General features: G+C 46.9%; 3 protein-coding genes across 5 annotated transcripts in view; 1 reads left to right on the top strand and 2 right to left on the bottom strand.

Annotated features, from left to right (window-relative positions):
- tws (protein phosphatase 2 regulatory subunit tws) overlaps nucleotides 1–17,504 on the top strand; it is a 76,592-nt gene that overhangs the window by 10,336 nt on the left and 48,752 nt on the right. Inside the window, exons 1-3 of one of the 3 annotated variants that reach the window (XM_055061487.1) lie at nucleotides 12,828–12,957; nucleotides 13,708–13,773; nucleotides 14,383–14,480. In XM_055061487.1, the coding sequence (XP_054917462.1) occupies nucleotides 12,843–12,957; nucleotides 13,708–13,773; nucleotides 14,383–14,480 (279 nt within the window). In that variant the 5' untranslated portion in view covers nucleotides 12,828–12,842. Of the gene's footprint in view, nucleotides 1–12,827; nucleotides 12,958–13,407; nucleotides 13,579–13,707; nucleotides 13,774–14,382; nucleotides 14,481–17,504 lie in introns of those variants that run through there. The other 2 variants (XM_050193415.3, XM_050193414.2) reach the window with 2 other exon arrangements.
- On the bottom strand, nucleotides 4,892–7,742 carry LOC126545530 (bridging integrator 3-like). The gene is made up of 7 exons (XM_050193443.3): nucleotides 7,521–7,742; nucleotides 7,297–7,354; nucleotides 7,167–7,207; nucleotides 6,534–6,595; nucleotides 6,329–6,465; nucleotides 6,031–6,071; nucleotides 4,892–5,507 (listed from the first exon to the last, which is right to left on the bottom strand). The coding sequence occupies exons 1-7, from the start codon at nucleotides 7,547–7,549 to the stop codon at nucleotides 5,108–5,110; spliced, it is 768 nt and encodes a 255-aa protein (XP_050049400.1). The 5' UTR covers nucleotides 7,550–7,742; the 3' UTR covers nucleotides 4,892–5,107.
- On the bottom strand, nucleotides 10,022–12,165 carry LOC126545510 (clathrin interactor 1-like). Its single transcript, XM_050193411.3, has 3 exons — nucleotides 12,009–12,165; nucleotides 11,058–11,900; nucleotides 10,022–11,001 (listed from the first exon to the last, which is right to left on the bottom strand). The coding sequence occupies exons 1-3, from the start codon at nucleotides 12,047–12,049 to the stop codon at nucleotides 10,302–10,304; spliced, it is 1,584 nt and encodes a 527-aa protein (XP_050049368.1). The 5' UTR covers nucleotides 12,050–12,165; the 3' UTR covers nucleotides 10,022–10,301.

Raw genomic sequence — 17,504 nt, 5'->3', positions numbered from 1 at the left:
GTCGCATTGCAATTGTTGTTTTGACTCTAATCTCGTATTGTTATATTTTAATGTACAAAAGTTGAAAACACTTCTGTGTCATGGGATGCACAAGCAGATATCAGACAAAAGAAAACCACACATTTGTCATGGCCGTGTAGCCTTGAGAGCTAAAACCGTTTGATAAATGTCGCTCTCTGATGTTCTCCAAAGAATGAAAGTGGCCATGGTGCCCTAGTGCCAAAAATTTCTCCATTGGCTGCACTTGTGCAAGTAGCCTCACGGACAGGGTAGTTATACTTTTTATTTTGTTGCATTCTGACTGGCCATTGCAGCTTGTCACATGGAGCCTGAATATCTCAGTATTCTGTGCTCATGCATGGTAAGAAATCGGTCGCAATAAAGGTTTGGTGATGTTGGTTCCAACCTCCCAATGCTGTTTTGACACACGTGGAAAACTATCGCAAAGATTTACATAAATAGAGCAAGATGCAAATACAGTCAAACATCTCTACAGAGAAAAGACCTGTAAAAAGAAGGATTGATTATTATATCTTTCATATGTAGTGTGAAGAACTCTACAATGAATTTTCCTGTATAACAAAGGCAAATATTAAGTCAAGCTAAAGTGATTGATTAGCGCTGGAGAATCTCTAAGGCATCAATATTATCGCAAACAGAGCCTTAATGATTGAGAAATTAAGGTAAATGCAGGACATGGTTAGACTCCCCTGGGACATTCAAGCACTTGCCCGATGACGAAAGCACTCCTCGGTTAAATTCTGTCACTAGTACTCAACCATCCGTTGCAAAAAACATCCTTGTTTAGTATTATAAGACGAAATAAAATGCTACTTGTGCAGCGCTATCTCATTCTTTAAAAAAAAAAAAAAAAAAAAAAAAAAAAAACCATCGAAATTACCCTTCACAACGTGCGGGTGGTCGAAAGGTTTCATTTTCGCTCGACTCTGTGCTGCCCACGCTTTCGCGTTTCAGTAGTTTCGTTATCGTGTAGTTCTCTGCTGGTTTTGCTGGCTCGCGAAACTCGCACAAACTGCAAGTAGCAGATAATTCAACTTCCATGTGATGTTGCGGGGTGCCCGAACGGTCTACGCCACTTGACCAAAAAGCAGTTGCAGCGGCGAATCCACTACTGTCTTGGCTCGGTACCGCCATCTGTTGGGCGGGGTTTTACTCACCGACGGTAGCAAAGGGTGCTGATGGCGTGTGCAACGTCACCACTCCCCCGGGTGGGTGGCAGGAGATTTGAATTTCGAAAAAGGCATTCGGACCCTTCAGATGCAATTTTCTCGTAAACTAAGTCTTTTCTTGGTGCGAAACAAGTGGAGGTTTCTGGAACGGTATTTGAACAGTACACGTCGACTTACTATTAGCCTTCAGTGTCCCTTTAAGCATCCCTGATGGCTGATTAGTTGCTTTACAAGAATGCAACATAGCGATGCCGCCACTACCCTCCGCAGATGTCACCGACGTGTGCATTGCACTAACAGCAGTACAAGCGACGCACTTGACAAGTGTGCCGATGCCGAAAGTAGTCCTGCTACAAGAATCGCGGAACCCTTACGCCGCTTGTAACTAATCAGCGGGTGTGACTGCTGACAAATGTGTCGCAGTTGATGATGACGTGATGATGTAATTCTAACTGACGACTGGCGGCACCAAAAAGAATGCAAATGTCATCAAGGCAACAGTGATGAAAATTTCGTAAACAGACCAAAAATTTTGATGGCAAGAGAGATGAAAGCAGCATTCAACGATCCGCACCTTTAATTCGCCACATATCGTGCTGTAAACCTTAATGCAACAAGGCTGGCTGCCCACACGTATTCACAGTGTGCACCGAAATAAATAGCGACTTGTTTCACTCTCTTTGAATTCCTGTGAAATGTTTTTTGTGGAATGTGCTTAGCCTGCTAAATTGGGAGCGGCACTATGCACGACCTTTACAATGAAGTAGACCTGTATAACATAGAAATTTAGGAGTTCCGGAGCACTTCATTATAAAGGCTTTTGACTATATAAAGCATCGCACTTGGCAAGCACACTTCATGGCATGCAGATTAGGTTTGTTCACCCTCTAAATTTTTCGTTGCCAGATTCAGATTCTCATTTTTCATGCAGTCCTTTTTTTTTTTTTTTTTCAGCCTTTTGAATGTCTGACCTTTAGAAAATAACTTAATTGTAAAAATTTTAAAACCATGGCACGACATGCTTAATGTGCCATGTGCTTTGAATTTCTCCCCCAGCTTTTTCAGCCGATGAGAGCTCACTGGGTGTTACCATAATGCCCTCTTGTCTATACCGAGTCCACATGAACACCCCAAAAGCACTACAGATGGCAGTAGTATGTGGAATTTGTGGCCACACACAACAGTCCAGACAGAGGTGTTCTTGTGCCCTGATGGAAAGGTCTACAGTCCGAGTAGGGAAAACCAATGCAGTGTTGTCTGTAATCGCCACAAGTCACAGAAACTTGTGTTTAGCTTCTGTTTTCTTTTCTTTTTCTTTTGTTGTTTTCAAATAAGAGCCAGAACAGAAACAAAAAAACGGGAGCATCATCATGCAGTGCTTTCAAACCCGATGAGTGTGCCTGCCGATGGTGATGACTAGACAGTGCACACTGTACTTTCAGTTATACTCTCTGCTGTTCATGTTTTATTTGACGCCAATAGTACACGAAAGGGATAAATTGAAAGCCACCCGAATGATAACGCAAAGCCACAGAGGAAACCCATATGGGTTTCTAAGAAAGAAAGCCTCAAGTTTTCGATTGATTTGCCCTCACTGTGCGATCTCTTGGTTACCTTGGAAAGAAGAGCAACCGCCCTGAGAAGGCGTTGGTCCCATGTTAGAATCCCAGACCAGGACGAATTTTTCTTCAACTGTGACGCTTTCTTTACGACAAACCTTTAGGGGTTTCCTTTATAGCTTCGCGCTACAATTCGGGCGGATGTCAATTTTACGTTTTCAACTAATAGTGACATTTGCAGCAGTTCATGATGACTTTACTGTTCCGGTCTGCTTATCAGCATCACAGACCTGCAAGCACATTCCAACATATTGCATCCCATTTAGCAATGTTTGAGAAAAACAAATTTCTTTGATGCAGAAAAATTTAGTCTGAAATGTAGTGCGGTGATGATGATGCCTGTGGCCACATCCCTTTGAATCTTTGAGATTGACGGGCAATACTAGATTGGGCCATAAAGCAAATGGCGAAAAAGAAAAAGGTTAGAAATTCTTCTTGTGTGCCTCTACCGGCATATCTGGTGCACACAGAGAACTCAATGTTTTCTACAAACAACTTTCTTGTGTACGCAGTAACTGAAAATCAACATTTAAGGACATAAGTGTCAGGCATTTAACAGGCCCTGTAACATCCTTTTGCTTGGTGAGCAAATGAATCTTGCATGTAGCGCATAGAGCTGGGTACATCTAGGCCAAGTTTTGCAGTTATATGTGGCACATGGAAGTAATAACCACAATGTGAACATTGTTGCAGTTTTTGAGTTGAGAGCTCTTCCTCACAATTTTTTGGATTTGTCTGCCAGCAAATATGGGGCAGGAGCTCATAGACATCAGCCACTGGCAATCATTTCTCGCCATGAATTACTTGCTCATACATGCACATCCTTTCACAACTACCATGGATTACTAGGAAGTGGAAGTTGTTACCGTGTCCTGCCCTTCAAGTGATTGCTCCTTTGTTGCTCTAGGGTAGCTCTGTCAGCGGACTACCTCGAAAAGCATGTGCCAAACATCGATGAAGCATCCCAGGCACAACCTCATTGGCAGGGGCTGTACCCCAGCATACCAGCTTCCAAACATTGCAACTTGGACCACTCGCAATAACCTAAGTGTTGGTGGGATAGGTGAGGCATTGGTATTTGCCTTGCCCTTAGTAAGGGGAATATAGAAAGTGAATATTGCACTACTGATATTGTTGTTTGTATTACGCCCTTTAAAGAATTCCTTCAGGAGTATAATCCTTAAAAGGCACTGAATTCATTCCCTTTCATGTTTCGTGGGCTTTACTGAGAAACACCAAGTCAATTTAAACTGATAAAGTATTCTTTCACAACTGTTTCTGCTAATTTCACAATAGGTCGTTTATTAGAAGAGAAAATTAAAGTTCCATTCTTTTCCAGTTTCACGCCAATCCCCAGCACCGGTATGTCAGTGCGACCTTATGGATTTCAAAGCATTTTTCGTATTTGGGCTGTTGTGGCTCTGTAAAAGTTCTTGAAACTTGCTAGGTCAGTTGTTAGGTCTTTTAGAGTACAGTGTAGTCGATTTTTACCTAGAAAATTTTAATAGGCCTGTGCAGACGCCGTCACAATCTGTTACGGTGATCTGGTGTAGCAACTTCAAATTGGCATTGCCAACTCTTGCGTTTTTGCACCTTTTCTAGCTTTATAAGCCTATCCTTTCTGACAAGCATAGCTTCTTTATGTATTAAAGAAAGGTAGTTACAAATACGATAGAAATTGTCTTCTCTTTAGTGTTTAAGTATTCCTTCTAGTAGAAGGCCAGCCTGAGCTGGCTTTATAGTGATCCTTTTATTATCCACACAACTGGCTGATCCTGGTGATAATATAGGCGGAGCACTGTTTAGACCTCTGACAAAGCGCGAAAAGTAAAAGGATTGAAATCGTTATATTATCCCAGCTGTTTCAAAAGGTTATTGCAAACCACACTGCCAGTTTTATAGATTACATCAGTGTTTCTTTAAAAGCTTTGCTGTTGTTTTGTGGGGTGCCCTGAAAACTTTGCAGTCTGTGTAGCTATGAAGTCGACAGTGATGATGCCGTAGTTTCTACATACCACACAGGCCATAATGTGCCTTTTGTACATCTAGACTAATGCTTAATGTATGCACAGAATGAACGAGTACATCTTTTCTCAGGGTTTATTGCTTATATAACGAAACTGTAAACATGCACAAATGCAACAACCAGTTAGCCTTGAGTCATATCTGCACAAAACAGTGCAGGAGAAATCATTGTGAGCCCACAGCATCAACAGGGACGGTTCTGCATAGGGCGCACAGCACAGTATGGAGCAGCAGACCTTGAATCATAAAGCGGTGATTATTGTAGGGGTGTGCCTAGGTGGGCAGGCTAACAATAGAGAGAGATCTGGCAGCAGCCAGCTGCTGTTCCACAGGGTTGCGTGTCCCCGGAGCCATAAGGTCGTGGGCACGGGTGGCTGCTTGCCCCCAGTGGAGTGTCTGGCTATGCACCAAAGCCTCAAGACATGGCTGCAGGTAGAGGCTGCTGGCTGCATACCAGCGAGGCAAGTCTTGTGCCAGTAGTGCCCCCTGGGTGGCCAGATCAGCCCGGGCTGCCTCTAGCGCCTGTCGGCATTCACTCAGACGTGCCAGGTTGGCGCCTGTTGATTCGCGGCCGCTTAGCCGTTCTGCACGCTGCTCCAGGCGCAAGCACTCCTGGGCTGCCTGGTCACGCCGTTTCAGCGCTGCCTGCACCTCGGCAAACACACTCTGGTAACTGTGCATGGGCAGCAGGAAAATGGCCAAATGAATCATAGCCAATGTACTCGGAGAGCATCACTTTAGCCAACCTCATGTGTATAACCTGACTATACTGCTATGCTAAGTCAGCCCAGAGGTGTGGGTAAATAAAACGCAATACAAAATGTTTTTTTTTGTTGTACTTATTTACCATGACAGCACACAGTTCAATGTGTGCTGGTATTGGATACGTTCTCCTGGCTGCTGAATATTATTTAGTGGACCTACGAGTATTCTGCACAAGGCATGTTTTACGTGTTATGAACATCGGTCACCACAAAGCTTGCCAAGTGACTTGTCATACTTGGCCATGCTGTGTTAAAGAATGCAACACAATTGCACAAAACATGTGGACAGTTTCAAGAGTGTGAAGTCTGCAAGTAAGGAGGCCCTGGTGGCAGCTAGCACAATATTGGAAAGCGTTTGCAAAAAATTTCAGAACATTTTTACAAGAGCTGTGAACTTGCGCTGTATACTTGTAGTCTCATATGTGCGCTTACCGTTTAAGAGGGTCCACTAAACAACGTCGAATGGCCACCAGCTGTAAAACATTGGCAGATTTAGCGTGTTAAAAGTTTCACAGTCTCTGCATTATTGCACATGCTTTACAGTGTAGTAATGCAAGATCACTGAATGGTGTGCATACACGTATTTGCAGGATTTATCAATGTAAAAAATGGTTACTAATCTAAAGGCACGGCATGAAACACATGCAACATTCTCGGCATGCATTCCACTGCAGGGCTAAATGTAAGTAACAATATGTAGGCTCAGTATTAATGTAAACTTCGTGCTCACATGGTCATCGACGGCCGTGTCCATAGATGAAGCAAAGCCAAGCCATTCTTCGACGAGACGGCGCAGCTCAGGACTCTCGTTGCACAGCTCGCCACTAGCCAGGTCGCTGCTCATCTTTTTCTCGCAGTGGTACAGGGCTAAAAAAACATTTAACTAGGAATATCATTCAGACCGTTGCAAGCACGGCAGATATCAAGTTGCGTACCCAGCATTGTGTCCTCGTACTTCTTAGCATCATTGTGGAGTTTCTTCGTGTCCCTCTCGAGCCTGCGTGTATCACAGGAAATGAATCTGACAATATGCCCACAAAGGGCAAGGTTCTGATTGGTGTTGTATAAGTCGCGGGTGGCCATTTTCCTCGCGACGATAGATTGTATTTTTTAGAAGCACTGCTCCAGGAGGGCACATGTAACCGGCAAACGGAAGCCTCAGGAGAGCACCTGAGGTTATAATAAAGCAGGCGGCGCAGGATCTCCAGGGCACCCAAGGGGTAGCGGCCCGTACGTTGGGGCCGCGGAGGCCGAAGCGTGCCAGGGTGTGTTCGCATAAAAAATTGGCCGTCCGCGATAGCGGACAGCCGATCTTATACACCCCTGGCATGCGCAGGCCTCGGCGAGCCCCAACCCACGGACCAGTCCGGGTTCTAGCTTTGGTATCCTGGAGGCACCGCCAATAAAGCGAAATAATGACACGTTGTCACAATTAGTAAAAAACACGATTCGATAAATATAGTTACGTCTACCCGCCAACTTGTGACGCTAAGTTCAGCACTACCGCGCTCCGCGACTTCTGCAACACCAGTCAGAACTTTGCCCTCAGTCTTCGCCCTTAGTCTTACCGAACGAACTTAGACACGAACTCCTCGATAGTTCTCTCGTCCTGTTGAGAGAAATGTATGGGGCGCGGGGAGGGGCTACTGTGAGAACCTCGTACCCCAAGAGCTGTAACAGCGGCGTTTTAGTACTCACAAGCTCGGCGCCCGGAGAGTTCCTCGACGATGCCTTTGACAAGCGCTTCAGTGGGTTCCTTAAAGACGGTAAAAATGGCAATTGCTAGGTTTACTTCAGTTTCACCATAACTTAACACACAGTCGAAGGTCATCACACCTTTACTTTCAAAGTTCGGAAATCGCGTATAGTCGCTTGTTTAGGTTACAACACAGAAAGCCCACTACGTCAAATGTTGCACTCACCAGCTCATGACGTGCTTGGTTTGAGTCATTGAGTTTCCTACAATTATTGTATGAAACTCTATGGTTTGAGTAACTTAACCGTATGCATAACCAACACGAGTGCATTGAAACTCTCGACCGAACTTGTAACAGGAACTTCGCGCTCTGATCTACTCGCTCTAGCGGTTCTAGTGGCTCTAGCCCCTGTGCTAGCCATTGGCTCTGCATGCAGCCATAAAGAGCGGCCACTGCTGGCGCTGGGATCGATTTTGGGGGAAAGGAAGCGAAGAAGCGATGCCAACAGGTGTGAGTGAGTGGTCGTGTGGTTTGGGGCGGTGCCCATTGTGTTCTAGCCAGTCAAAGCACCTGAACGCCAGAGTAATAATGGCACTCCTTTCCTATTGATTTTATTTGGTTTTAACCTTTTTATAGAGTGCGACGTTGGTAATATGAACCATTTTAATGGCTGCAGTGCAGTGACTTTTTGTATATGTCCCCGTTATTCTGTGGACACACACATCATGTACAGCTGGCACAGCGAGTTTCGCACAGAAAAACATTCTTAAAGCAGCTATGTCTTGGTGGTATACCGTTCGCTGTAAAGCTTGCCTGAATATTTTACTCGTGCTGCTACCTTCCAGCAGCTGAGTATCCACTATCATCATTCGTTTTCTGTCGCGATAAATGGGTTGTCACGGTTACCAGTTTGTTTACGCGGAAAAGACGTGTTTGGTTTGGTCCTTTGCACCATTACAGCATCAGCGACTTCATTAGGAATGTTTGGTACGAATATTATCGTGTCTGCTAGCATTTAATGACTTCTTAATAGCTGACTATCAACATGTATACGTGTGCCGAGAGAAGAGGGGTAATTTGGGTCGCGGGTCGCGCACCCAGCTTTGCGGCGGACGTTGACCGCCTTCTATGCATGCTCGTTGCTTCGAACGTTCGCTTTTCCCCGGCTGCGCCCTCCCCTTTTTCTCTCTCTCAGTTCCGCGTTTTGGCAGTTGCGTTTTATGATTGCGGCTTATCGCGATGCGCCGACTTCGTGGTTGGGATGTTGCACTGCTTTGTTAACGCCCCTGACGTCCTTCGTGCTTATTCAGGACACCTGTACGCGTTCGCGTGCGTCTTGCGCAAGTCGTGGTATGTAGCACGCATACGAACGCATTTTGCATTTCCCATTTGGTTGCGGCAGCTTGCCGACGGCTATCGCAGTTTTACAGAAACCAAGTTTTTCAGAACTCTTGTCGAGCCATATCTCAGGCGCTCACGGCATCAACACACTTCGTTCAAATTACTGAGGTAGTGCGCCAAGGTAACCACCTCTCCATTTGTGCAGCCCGCGCCAATCGTCGGCACCCACAGTACTTCCGTTTTTCGGGGCAATGTTAAAAACACGTCTACTTACTCGGCGTTACATTATAGCATCGGCTGGTGGCCTAACGTCCAGCGCAGGCACAATCCATAGTGCAGGTGCCATCACCGATTTGTCGTCTTCGCTGCAAAATAAGAGCTCGCTTATACACGTCGCACAGACAAGTATGATCGGAATCAATTTCCATTTAATCTTAATGTGCGATCGATGTAAAAAACGCGACGCTACAGCAAGATTGATGTGAACTGTGTTTTTGCAGTGCTCAATCACCCAACTGATCGTGAATTTACCGTCAAATGTGCCCATGTGAGAGGCACTCGTTAGTCTAATGCAAATTAAAGCTGTACATGTTGTGAATTTGTGGGAGCACTTTCATTTTGTAGTAAGCTATTCAGTAAAAAAGTTCGGACATCCTAATTGCTTGTATTTAGATTGCATCGGTTCTCGTGTACGAGTCAGTTAATGGGGTTCATCTCAAACCAATGCTGTAAATGAAGGCATTTCAATTCAACTAAGTGTATTGCAGCATTACGATATGCCCCAAAGATTCTTTTCATAGCACACCTTGGGTAATAGATAACTGTATATGCAAGCCCCAAATATGTCTTCGCATGCTATATATGCATTAAAAAAAATCATATGTTCAGTAGTCTCAAATGCAATACTGTATGCAAAAGCTGAACAAATAACACAAATGTTGCTTGGAACAGACTTCTGTAAAAACATGCAATATCGTGGCAAGCAAGAGAAGTTTCCAAAGCAGCATGCAGCTTTAGAAGCCACTACATACTGCAGTATAGTATTGAGTGACTTCTACAGCAGCAGTGGACATCAGTGGTGAAATGAAAAAGGAGATAGCCGCTACCAATACACATAAGATAAGCAGCTGTAAACTCTAACGTAGATAAGCAGCTATAAAGCCCATTACCCCCGCCTTGGCTCCAATTATGCAGGAGCAGCGGTTCATGAAGTGGTGCCCAGCCGAGGGCTGCTGTTCCGCGAAACCAGTGCGCAGCCAGTTCTATGCAAGCCCAAGCTGATGCCACTACAGAGCATTAGCCTGGAGAAATTGGAGCGCCTGCAGGCTCAGCAGAAGACCCAGCAACAGCAACCACCCAAGAGTCACTAGTGCCACAAACACAAGTCAACAAGTGGCCAGGCTTTTATTAAAAAATATACGGCCATCGAGGGGAGGCAGGCTGGCCCTGGAGCTGCTTTGTTCTATTGCTTTATTCAGCCCGGGGTGACCACAGTGTCACTTGAGCGCAATTTTCTCTGCCTGTCCTGGGTTACGGGAGGGGGGAAAACAATGGAAGACAAGCACCGGTCCAGGGGCAGAGGCCCCCCACACATGATATGTGACCAGCACGAGCTCCCCCGGGGGCCGGAGCCCCACCCTGCTCAAGATTCCTGCCACGGAGGCCTCACTGCAGTCGTCCCAATGAGCTACCTGCTGCCAGCTGGTTCATAGAAGGTGCCGCTGGTTTTGCATACTTGCTGGTCAAGCTCAGGTTGTCCACACTGATGTTAATGCTACCAGAGTCCACCCACGTTTTCCCACACTTTTCTTGTGGTGTTTGACCACCTACTGTTCCCCCAAATATGGAGGGTGGTGCTCCAGCAGGGCTCGGTGTCAGAGGTGTGCAGCCAGGGCTTGGCTGCCGCACAAGACCTGGTAGCCCTTGGAATGCAACAGGTTGGGCAAGGCCAGCCTGGGGTGCAAGTGTGTAGCCCATGTGAAAGCCAGCTGGCTGTGCTGCCATGGGAAAGCCCATGGGGAGGCCCACCATGCCACCGGCTGGTGACTGCAGACCAGTGAGGGGACTTGTTTGCAGCTGTGGTTGCAGTGGGGACAGGGGGCTGGTCTGCGGCATGCCTGCCAATGGACTGGCAGGTATCACTGGTTGCAGTCCCGCCAGTGGGCTCGCTTGCAGGACAGGCTGCGAGAGGGGACTCGTATGCAGACTTGGTGGCACACTGGTTGCCGGCAGGGCTGGTGGCACGGCGGGACTGGTATGCAAACTGGGTTGGACACTGGTCGCCTGCACAGGCAGGTCTATCAGGCCGCTTGGAATGCTGCTCGACGATGTGAAGGACGCGAAGTCCGAGAATTCGTCTTGGGCGCTGTAAGAGAAGACAATCTGTGATGCCGGCCGCCAGCGGCGGTGCGGTTAGCCTACCTGGGCGGCGGTGCCGTAGCACTCTGGAATTGGCTGAAGTCGGCAAAGTCGCCGTTCGCGGTCGGCGTCGTGGTCGGTGTGCTGGCGATGTCACCCAGCAAGTCGGCTGCTGGCACGCTCGGCGCCGCCGCGGTGGCGGCCGGGCTAGAGGGCGGCGAGGCCTCCCGGCCGTAGTTCGCGGCGGCGCCCATGTCCAGCTTCTTGGCTTGCGGCTTCCAACTAGGCGTCCGAGGCTCGTCGCGGTACGTCACGCCCCCGCCTGGCCGCTCGTCGCGTTCCTCGTCGTTGCTGTTCTCGGGCGAGTCCTCGAAGCTGTGCCGACGACCCAGACGCGACCCGTGGTCCATGTCGTCGAACTTGTTCCGGTCGCTGTACCGGAAGCCCAGCGACTCGCCAGACAAGCCGATGTATTTGTCCTTGGCCTTCTTCGCCTTCTTGCGCTCCTCGCGTAGCCTCTCGTCGTCCTGAATAAAGTCGATGAGGTCTTTCACTTTCTGGCGCACATTGACGCCTTGATCCTTTCCGATCTCGTCAATGAATGAATAGTTCTCTAGACTGCGCAGGTCGTAAATGTGCTCCCGCGCTGAGGTGACGACCCTTTCGGAGCCGTTTCGCACTAGGTAGTCGAGCAGAAGCAGGCCCTTGTAGGGCCGCCGGTAACAGCGCTTGTTGTCCTGCAGGATGCGCTTCCACAGCATGCCCATCACCTCGGGAAAGTGGTCGTACGAGAAAGTGGCCTGCGCGATCTCCTGCATCAGCTGGCCCGGTGGACCCCAGGCCACGTCGTTGGTCGCCTCGCGCACCTTGGCCTCCATTTCGGTGTAATTCATCACCATGTTGGTGCTGCGCAAAGAGGGGCCCGTCATCAGTCGACAGGGAAAAACTATCCGGCGGCGCCAGCCTAGGCCTACCCGACAGCTGGAATCGGCGGCCTGCCGACGACCTACTTACGCTTTATCCACCAGCTCCTTGATCTTCCACGGCATATTCATGGTGCTCGGACGGATCGGGCCGGCAGCTGGCGGCTTCGGTGGTACTCTCTATGGGGGCCGCACAAATAAGTAGCGCACGGTTGCAAGCAGTCACCCACACGACATGAGCGATGGCGGCCCTGTCACGTGATCTAACAAGTGCATTTTTTTGCACTCCACGCTAGGTGGCGGCGGCCTTGACGCCGGCGACACCCTTTGCGCCGGCACAACACGCTGCCCCTCCCCCTGTCTAAAGTTTAGGCCGGCCGACAAACATCCCTTGATCACCACGAGTCCGTGTGTTTCGCACTGGTCAGCAGCGAGAGCTGCCGCCGATCCAGCCGCGAACACATTTCCCACATGCTCGTATATCGCCGGCGTCTGCTGCTGCTGAGATCGTCAGCTGTTCAGTGCCGTCGCTCAGCTGTTCGGGAGGCGTGCATCTTATCATCGCTCGCTCGTCACGTAGGCCGCGTAAAAATACCTCTCTTGTTCGCCGTCATATGTGCACAACCGGCCACCGATAAGGCTGCGACGAACGCGGGCTTTGACGTGACACACTGTTGCAAACGCACGCGCACGCAACGTGTCTTAGCAATTTGTGTATTTCATCCCGACAACTTAGCATAACGAGCGTGAGTGAAATTGAAGAAATGCGTTGCAATCGTTAAAAACGAAGGTAAAGGAACTAGATATGCAAAAATGAAATTAAAATGGAATAACTTTGATACGTCGTCTTCACTTGACGTTCTGATCACGTAGATACCCATCGTAGCATACGAGGCGCGTGCCTCTCCTCGCGCTTCCCGAGAGCATGTATCATGTCTATCGCTTCGCCCCAGAACGTAAGACGACACAGCCTGTGAAAAAAGTCTCGGCCTATCCGAGGGCAGAGCCACTGCGCAGCGATTCGAAGAAGGATATTTCAAGTGAGAACTCGAGGGAGTGTATTTTGTGCTGTGGGTTACCGTTGTTTGAAGCGATCGCCTACGCACCGCATACAATTTATTGTGGCGTACCAATACAATCGATCATTAGGCATTGCTGACGGTGCAAAGCTGTTTATTTGCTCTGTTGGTTTTATTGTCACAATCGCTTAATCCCTGCGAGTCTTCTGCTCTGCATCACTTTTTCAGAAATAATTTTGTCACTCATCTAATCGATATCAGTTCGAAGCTTGTGGACATTTGATTACACGCATTGGAGCAGGTGCATCACTGGTGTTTTGTTTACTATAACCTGAAATTTTCTTTTCCTAGGTGGGTCGATTTTGTAAGCTGTCGGCCTTTTAGCACTCCAGCCTGAACTACGCGCGTTGGAAATTCAAAAAAAAAAAAAAAAAGCACTCTTCCCTACGTGCATTGCGTTCTGACGTCATTTTGGCGCTTCTGTCGGACAGTGCGCCATCTTGAAATCGTTTTCTACTATTGGTTTGTAAATCTAAGGCCATCGAATGAAATTTACATGTCTAGAGGCGTCTGACACTCTTAGTTAATTTTTGAAGAAGTACAAAGAACTTTTTGCGTTATTTATTGCAGTTGTAATGGCAGGTAAATGCGTGTTTCTCATTTGAAAACTCCGCTCTACTGTGCAACTTTGATAATGGCAATCGTTTTGACGCCGGCCAGCGACAAAAGTCGTCAAGAATTTCATTGTGGATATTTGTTGCGTGGTTTCAGGTAATGGAGAGATCCAGTGGTGTTTTTCTCAAGTGAAGGGGACGCTAGATGACGATGTAACTGAAGGTGAGTGAACTGCGACCGTTATGCAAGGCCTAAGCAGCGGTCAAATTTTGGGAAGTTCAGTGGAAAACTTGCCGTTGTGCTTTATCTCTATTCGTGATGGCTTGTACTATTGGTCTTTAAGCCGTTAAAGTGACAGGCTTGATGGTTACAGTGCTTTATACTGCATTCTGCACACCACTGCATGTCCTGAAAGTGCCCGCCGCCGAGTGCGTTCCTAGTTCGATGTCATTGCTATGATAGCGCGGAGCTGGGCATTAGATCAGCGTATCGGAGAGACCTCACAACCGTCGCCGGTCACTGGGCGCGGTGACAGACCTTATTATGAGGAGCCGCGGATACGCTAAAAGTGACCTTGGCCGCGCAACCAAATTTTTGTTGTTGTCGCGGACGCTTTGAAAGTACCGGCGCAGTGGCGAAACCTCCGTGGGCGCTGCATTTTCGCCGAAGGAGACCTGCGAATCTATATGCCTTTCAGCTTGCATGATTGTTATGGTGTGCGCGCTGTATGTGTGTGGCGGTGATGCCTGATGTGAGCCGGGCGCGCGCTTTTCCCACGATGAGCAGCCGTAGAGTGTAAACAACCCGTTGCTCTCTGGCCTTTCCGTGCAGCGGACATAATTTCGTGCGTGGAGTTCAACCATGACGGCGACCTGCTGGCGACAGGCGATAAGGGTGGCCGGGTTGTCATCTTTCAGCGAGACCCCGCGGTGAGTGCGGGCACGCCTTCCTGGCGCGCGCCGGTTGGCCACACACCGTGGAGCAGGCCTCGCCCGGCCGCCGCGAGCCCTGCTCCATGGGACGCCACACCTTGGGCATTCCCAACGCACGGCGAGTGCTGACGTTACCGTCGGTACCTCGGTGCTCGACGTTCTGCTGGCATCCGCATAGGTTAACCACGCTTGTTTGGGTTCGTAACACCTTTGCGGGCTTGCCTTTGCACTACACGTGCTTTTTTAATACAGGAGAGTTCCCTGCTGCACCACGTAAGCTTAAGTTGTAAACAAGCATGTTAAATGTTTCATATATTTGACACACTGTATAGCATGCTTCAAGAAGGGCAACGCAGGGTTTTGACCTGCCTATCACATATTGCATGTCTAGCATCATGGCATTAGGAGCTGCAGTGTCTGTAACATTTTCTGTCTGCATGCATAACATTTAATAATAATGCAACTGGTTGAAGCTAAATGTTATGGGAAAACTTCATTTGAGCTATCTTGTGCGACGTAAGATCAATGTGCTCCTGTATGTGTGCTTGGCACTCCAAAGCTCTGAAGGGAATGTTATTCCCCTCAATACCAGAGGTCTTCGAACAATGCTTTACAGACGCCTCAGCAAGTGCCCGTCTGTAGGTCTGAAGTGATGAGCAGTGGCTGAAAAAAATTGTCGGGAGCCAAGGTTTCTACAAGGAGTCTTCATCAGGGCAGCAATTGCATCATGAAGACGAGTCCCCTTGTAGAAGCGTTGGCTTCAGCGACTTTTTATTCAACCACTGCTCATCACTTCAAACTTCAGTCTTGTTTGGACCACAGCAGATCTTGTCATGTGCTGTGCTTTTGGAACTTTTGACGAAAACTTCGTGCTAAAGAAAGGCACTGGTCAGTGCGTGGCCAGATTTTTTGCCATATTTCTGCGAAGAAACCTATCGTAACACACAGCATCATTCACATATTCACCTTCCATATATATAATTGAATCTTGTAAAATTGCATTTAGTCATCTGTTCATAAAATTACTGACAGGCTTTTCATATGTGACAACACTCGCATGTTTTGTCATGTGCTAACTTGCACTCACTACTGAGGATGACTTTAACAGTTTGTCACATATTGAGAGGGTAGCACAGTGACTACTTCTGTGCCACATGTCTGTACCATGGCCTGTACACTTCAGAGCACTTGGGGCTTATTGTTGCATGAAGATTGCCTCACTTTTGTCACACTTCAGACTTTTGTTGCAGAACTGATCATATTACCCTAGTCAGCACATCTACATTCTATTCTGTCTGCACTTCTTTGAAGACTATCTAATCCATTATAGTTGTTTGGATTAGCATCGTTTTTATTGGCCTTAACTAATCCTTCAGCATATTTTTTCCAAACAGTCCTGGGATAATGCTACTTAATCATGGTAAAGATAATGTGCAATTCATTCCAATTATGTTTTGCTCTTCATCAATGGCCTGAGCGTTGCTCAATGTTAATTAGCACCACAATCAGCTAGTTGTGGGTGGTGAGTAATAATAAAAAAAGAATTTGGTGAAAGGAATCATTATATTATGCTGGCTCCAATTTGTATTGCTATTAACTTTTGGTTACTCTTTGGTAACATACTTTGCAAGTACTTGTGCCTCCCTTTGCCCGACCCTTGTTTTAAAGCCTGTTTGTCAGTTTTGTGGAAATATCCAAGCACAAATATTGGCATGCTCAATGTCTTAATCTATTTTCAGTGTCTTATTTCCCATTGAATTTATCTCTTGCCTCTGTTAAGCCTGAAGTACTCAATTTTGATACAGCATTCTGGTTGGAAATATTTGTTGAGCCATGATGCTAGCAGAATAGCTTCATTGCAATGTTATTTTGCTGTGTTCTCACACAAATATTTTTATGCACTAGAGCAGTCCCAGGGAGGTTGTAAAAAAAAAAAAAATTATTCCAACACTGCTAAGTGCACGATATTGGCCCGATGCACCTTCTGTTCTATGGCCGAATTTCACTTGAGAACAATTGCAGACCTGCAAAGCATTTACAGCTCGAGGGACATTAACCTGCACTGCTGCAGAATGGGATAGGTTGATAACATCATTCTTGTTCTTCCTGTTGTCTTGGGTGGTTCATAGTTGTTTGCCACGGTAGCAAGCCTTCTTGCTGCTTTGTGCTTTCTATATTTGGCATGGTTGTGCATGTATTGTCACAGCATGTGGTGCAAAAAAATTGTAATCGTCTGCTGCAAAGTTGTGCCAGCTATCGAGCTGTATATTTCCTTATTGTCGGCTATAGATGCTCGAGTAGCAGCTTCTGCATTCAGCTTTGTGGACGATGATATACGCATCTGTTCAGCCAGTATTTTCCTTGTTCTGCATGCAGTAGCTTTGCCTAGGGCCCTCTTCAAGGAAAACTTGGAAGTTTGGTAGTTTTGATGCTTCTTAAAAAAATAAAGTTCATTGAATTGATTGCTTGAGTTATTTGTTGGCTTGTCCTTTGCTTTAAGTTGTTTCATCATACTGGACTAATTTTTGGCTGGCAACTTGCAACTGTCGCTGATAATACACAAATACTTCATCCATCAGGCCCTACCAGTATGGCTCGAATTGTTTTGAGCATCTTTTGATCGTTGCATTCATGTCATATCACTTTCATAGAGGCAGCCATGGTGCTGGTGTGTTGCCAACTAAAATGGGAATGTTGACACTGCTGATGTGTCGATTCAGTTTGTTCAGTCTTCAAAAAAAAAAAAAAAGTTGCTGGAAAAACAATTTTGCTTTCGTGAAGCTGGCAGCACAAGAAATGTATGTAGAAATGTAGAATTCAAAGAATAGTGAGCAATGTTACCCCCTTCCTTTTTTCTTCAAAACATACCTGTTCATTTACTGCAATATAATCTATCCGCTAACTACCATGTGTAGGCGCTTTCAGCTTAGGTGCAAACTAAAGGCTGATAGTAAGAAAATTATTTACTCCGGCAGTTTTGCCAGGATTGCTTCAATAGTATGTACTATCAATGTCAAATGA

The sequence above is a fragment of the Dermacentor andersoni genome, chromosome 1, assembly GCF_023375885.2.
Source record: "Dermacentor andersoni chromosome 1, qqDerAnde1_hic_scaffold, whole genome shotgun sequence".
NCBI classification, from domain to species: domain Eukaryota; kingdom Metazoa; phylum Arthropoda; class Arachnida; order Ixodida; family Ixodidae; genus Dermacentor; species Dermacentor andersoni.
This window is presented reverse-complemented; position numbering and strand designations above follow the sequence as displayed.

What these genes read in the sequence shown, in the direction of transcription:
- LOC126545530 (XM_050193443.3), bottom strand. Translation starts at nt 7,549, where the DNA reads ATGACTCAAACCAAGCACGTCATGAGCTG. An exon ending in ACCAAGCACGTCATGAGCTG is followed by an intron (nt 7,355 to 7,520) that starts GTGAGTGCAACA and finishes ACCGTCTTTAAG; the next exon opens with GAACCCACTGAAGCGCTTGT. An exon ending in ACTCTCCGGGCGCCGAGCTT is followed by an intron (nt 7,208 to 7,296) that starts GTGAGTACTAAA and finishes TTCTCTCAACAG; the next exon opens with GACGAGAGAACTATCGAGGA.
- LOC126545510 (XM_050193411.3), bottom strand. Translation starts at nt 12,049, where the DNA reads ATGAATATGCCGTGGAAGATCAAGGAGCTGGTGGATAAAGC. An exon ending in AAGGAGCTGGTGGATAAAGC is followed by an intron (nt 11,901 to 12,008) that starts GTAAGTAGGTCG and finishes CTCTTTGCGCAG; the next exon opens with CACCAACATGGTGATGAATT. An exon ending in GCTACGGCACCGCCGCCCAG is followed by an intron (nt 11,002 to 11,057) that starts GTAGGCTAACCG and finishes CTTCTCTTACAG; the next exon opens with CGCCCAAGACGAATTCTCGG.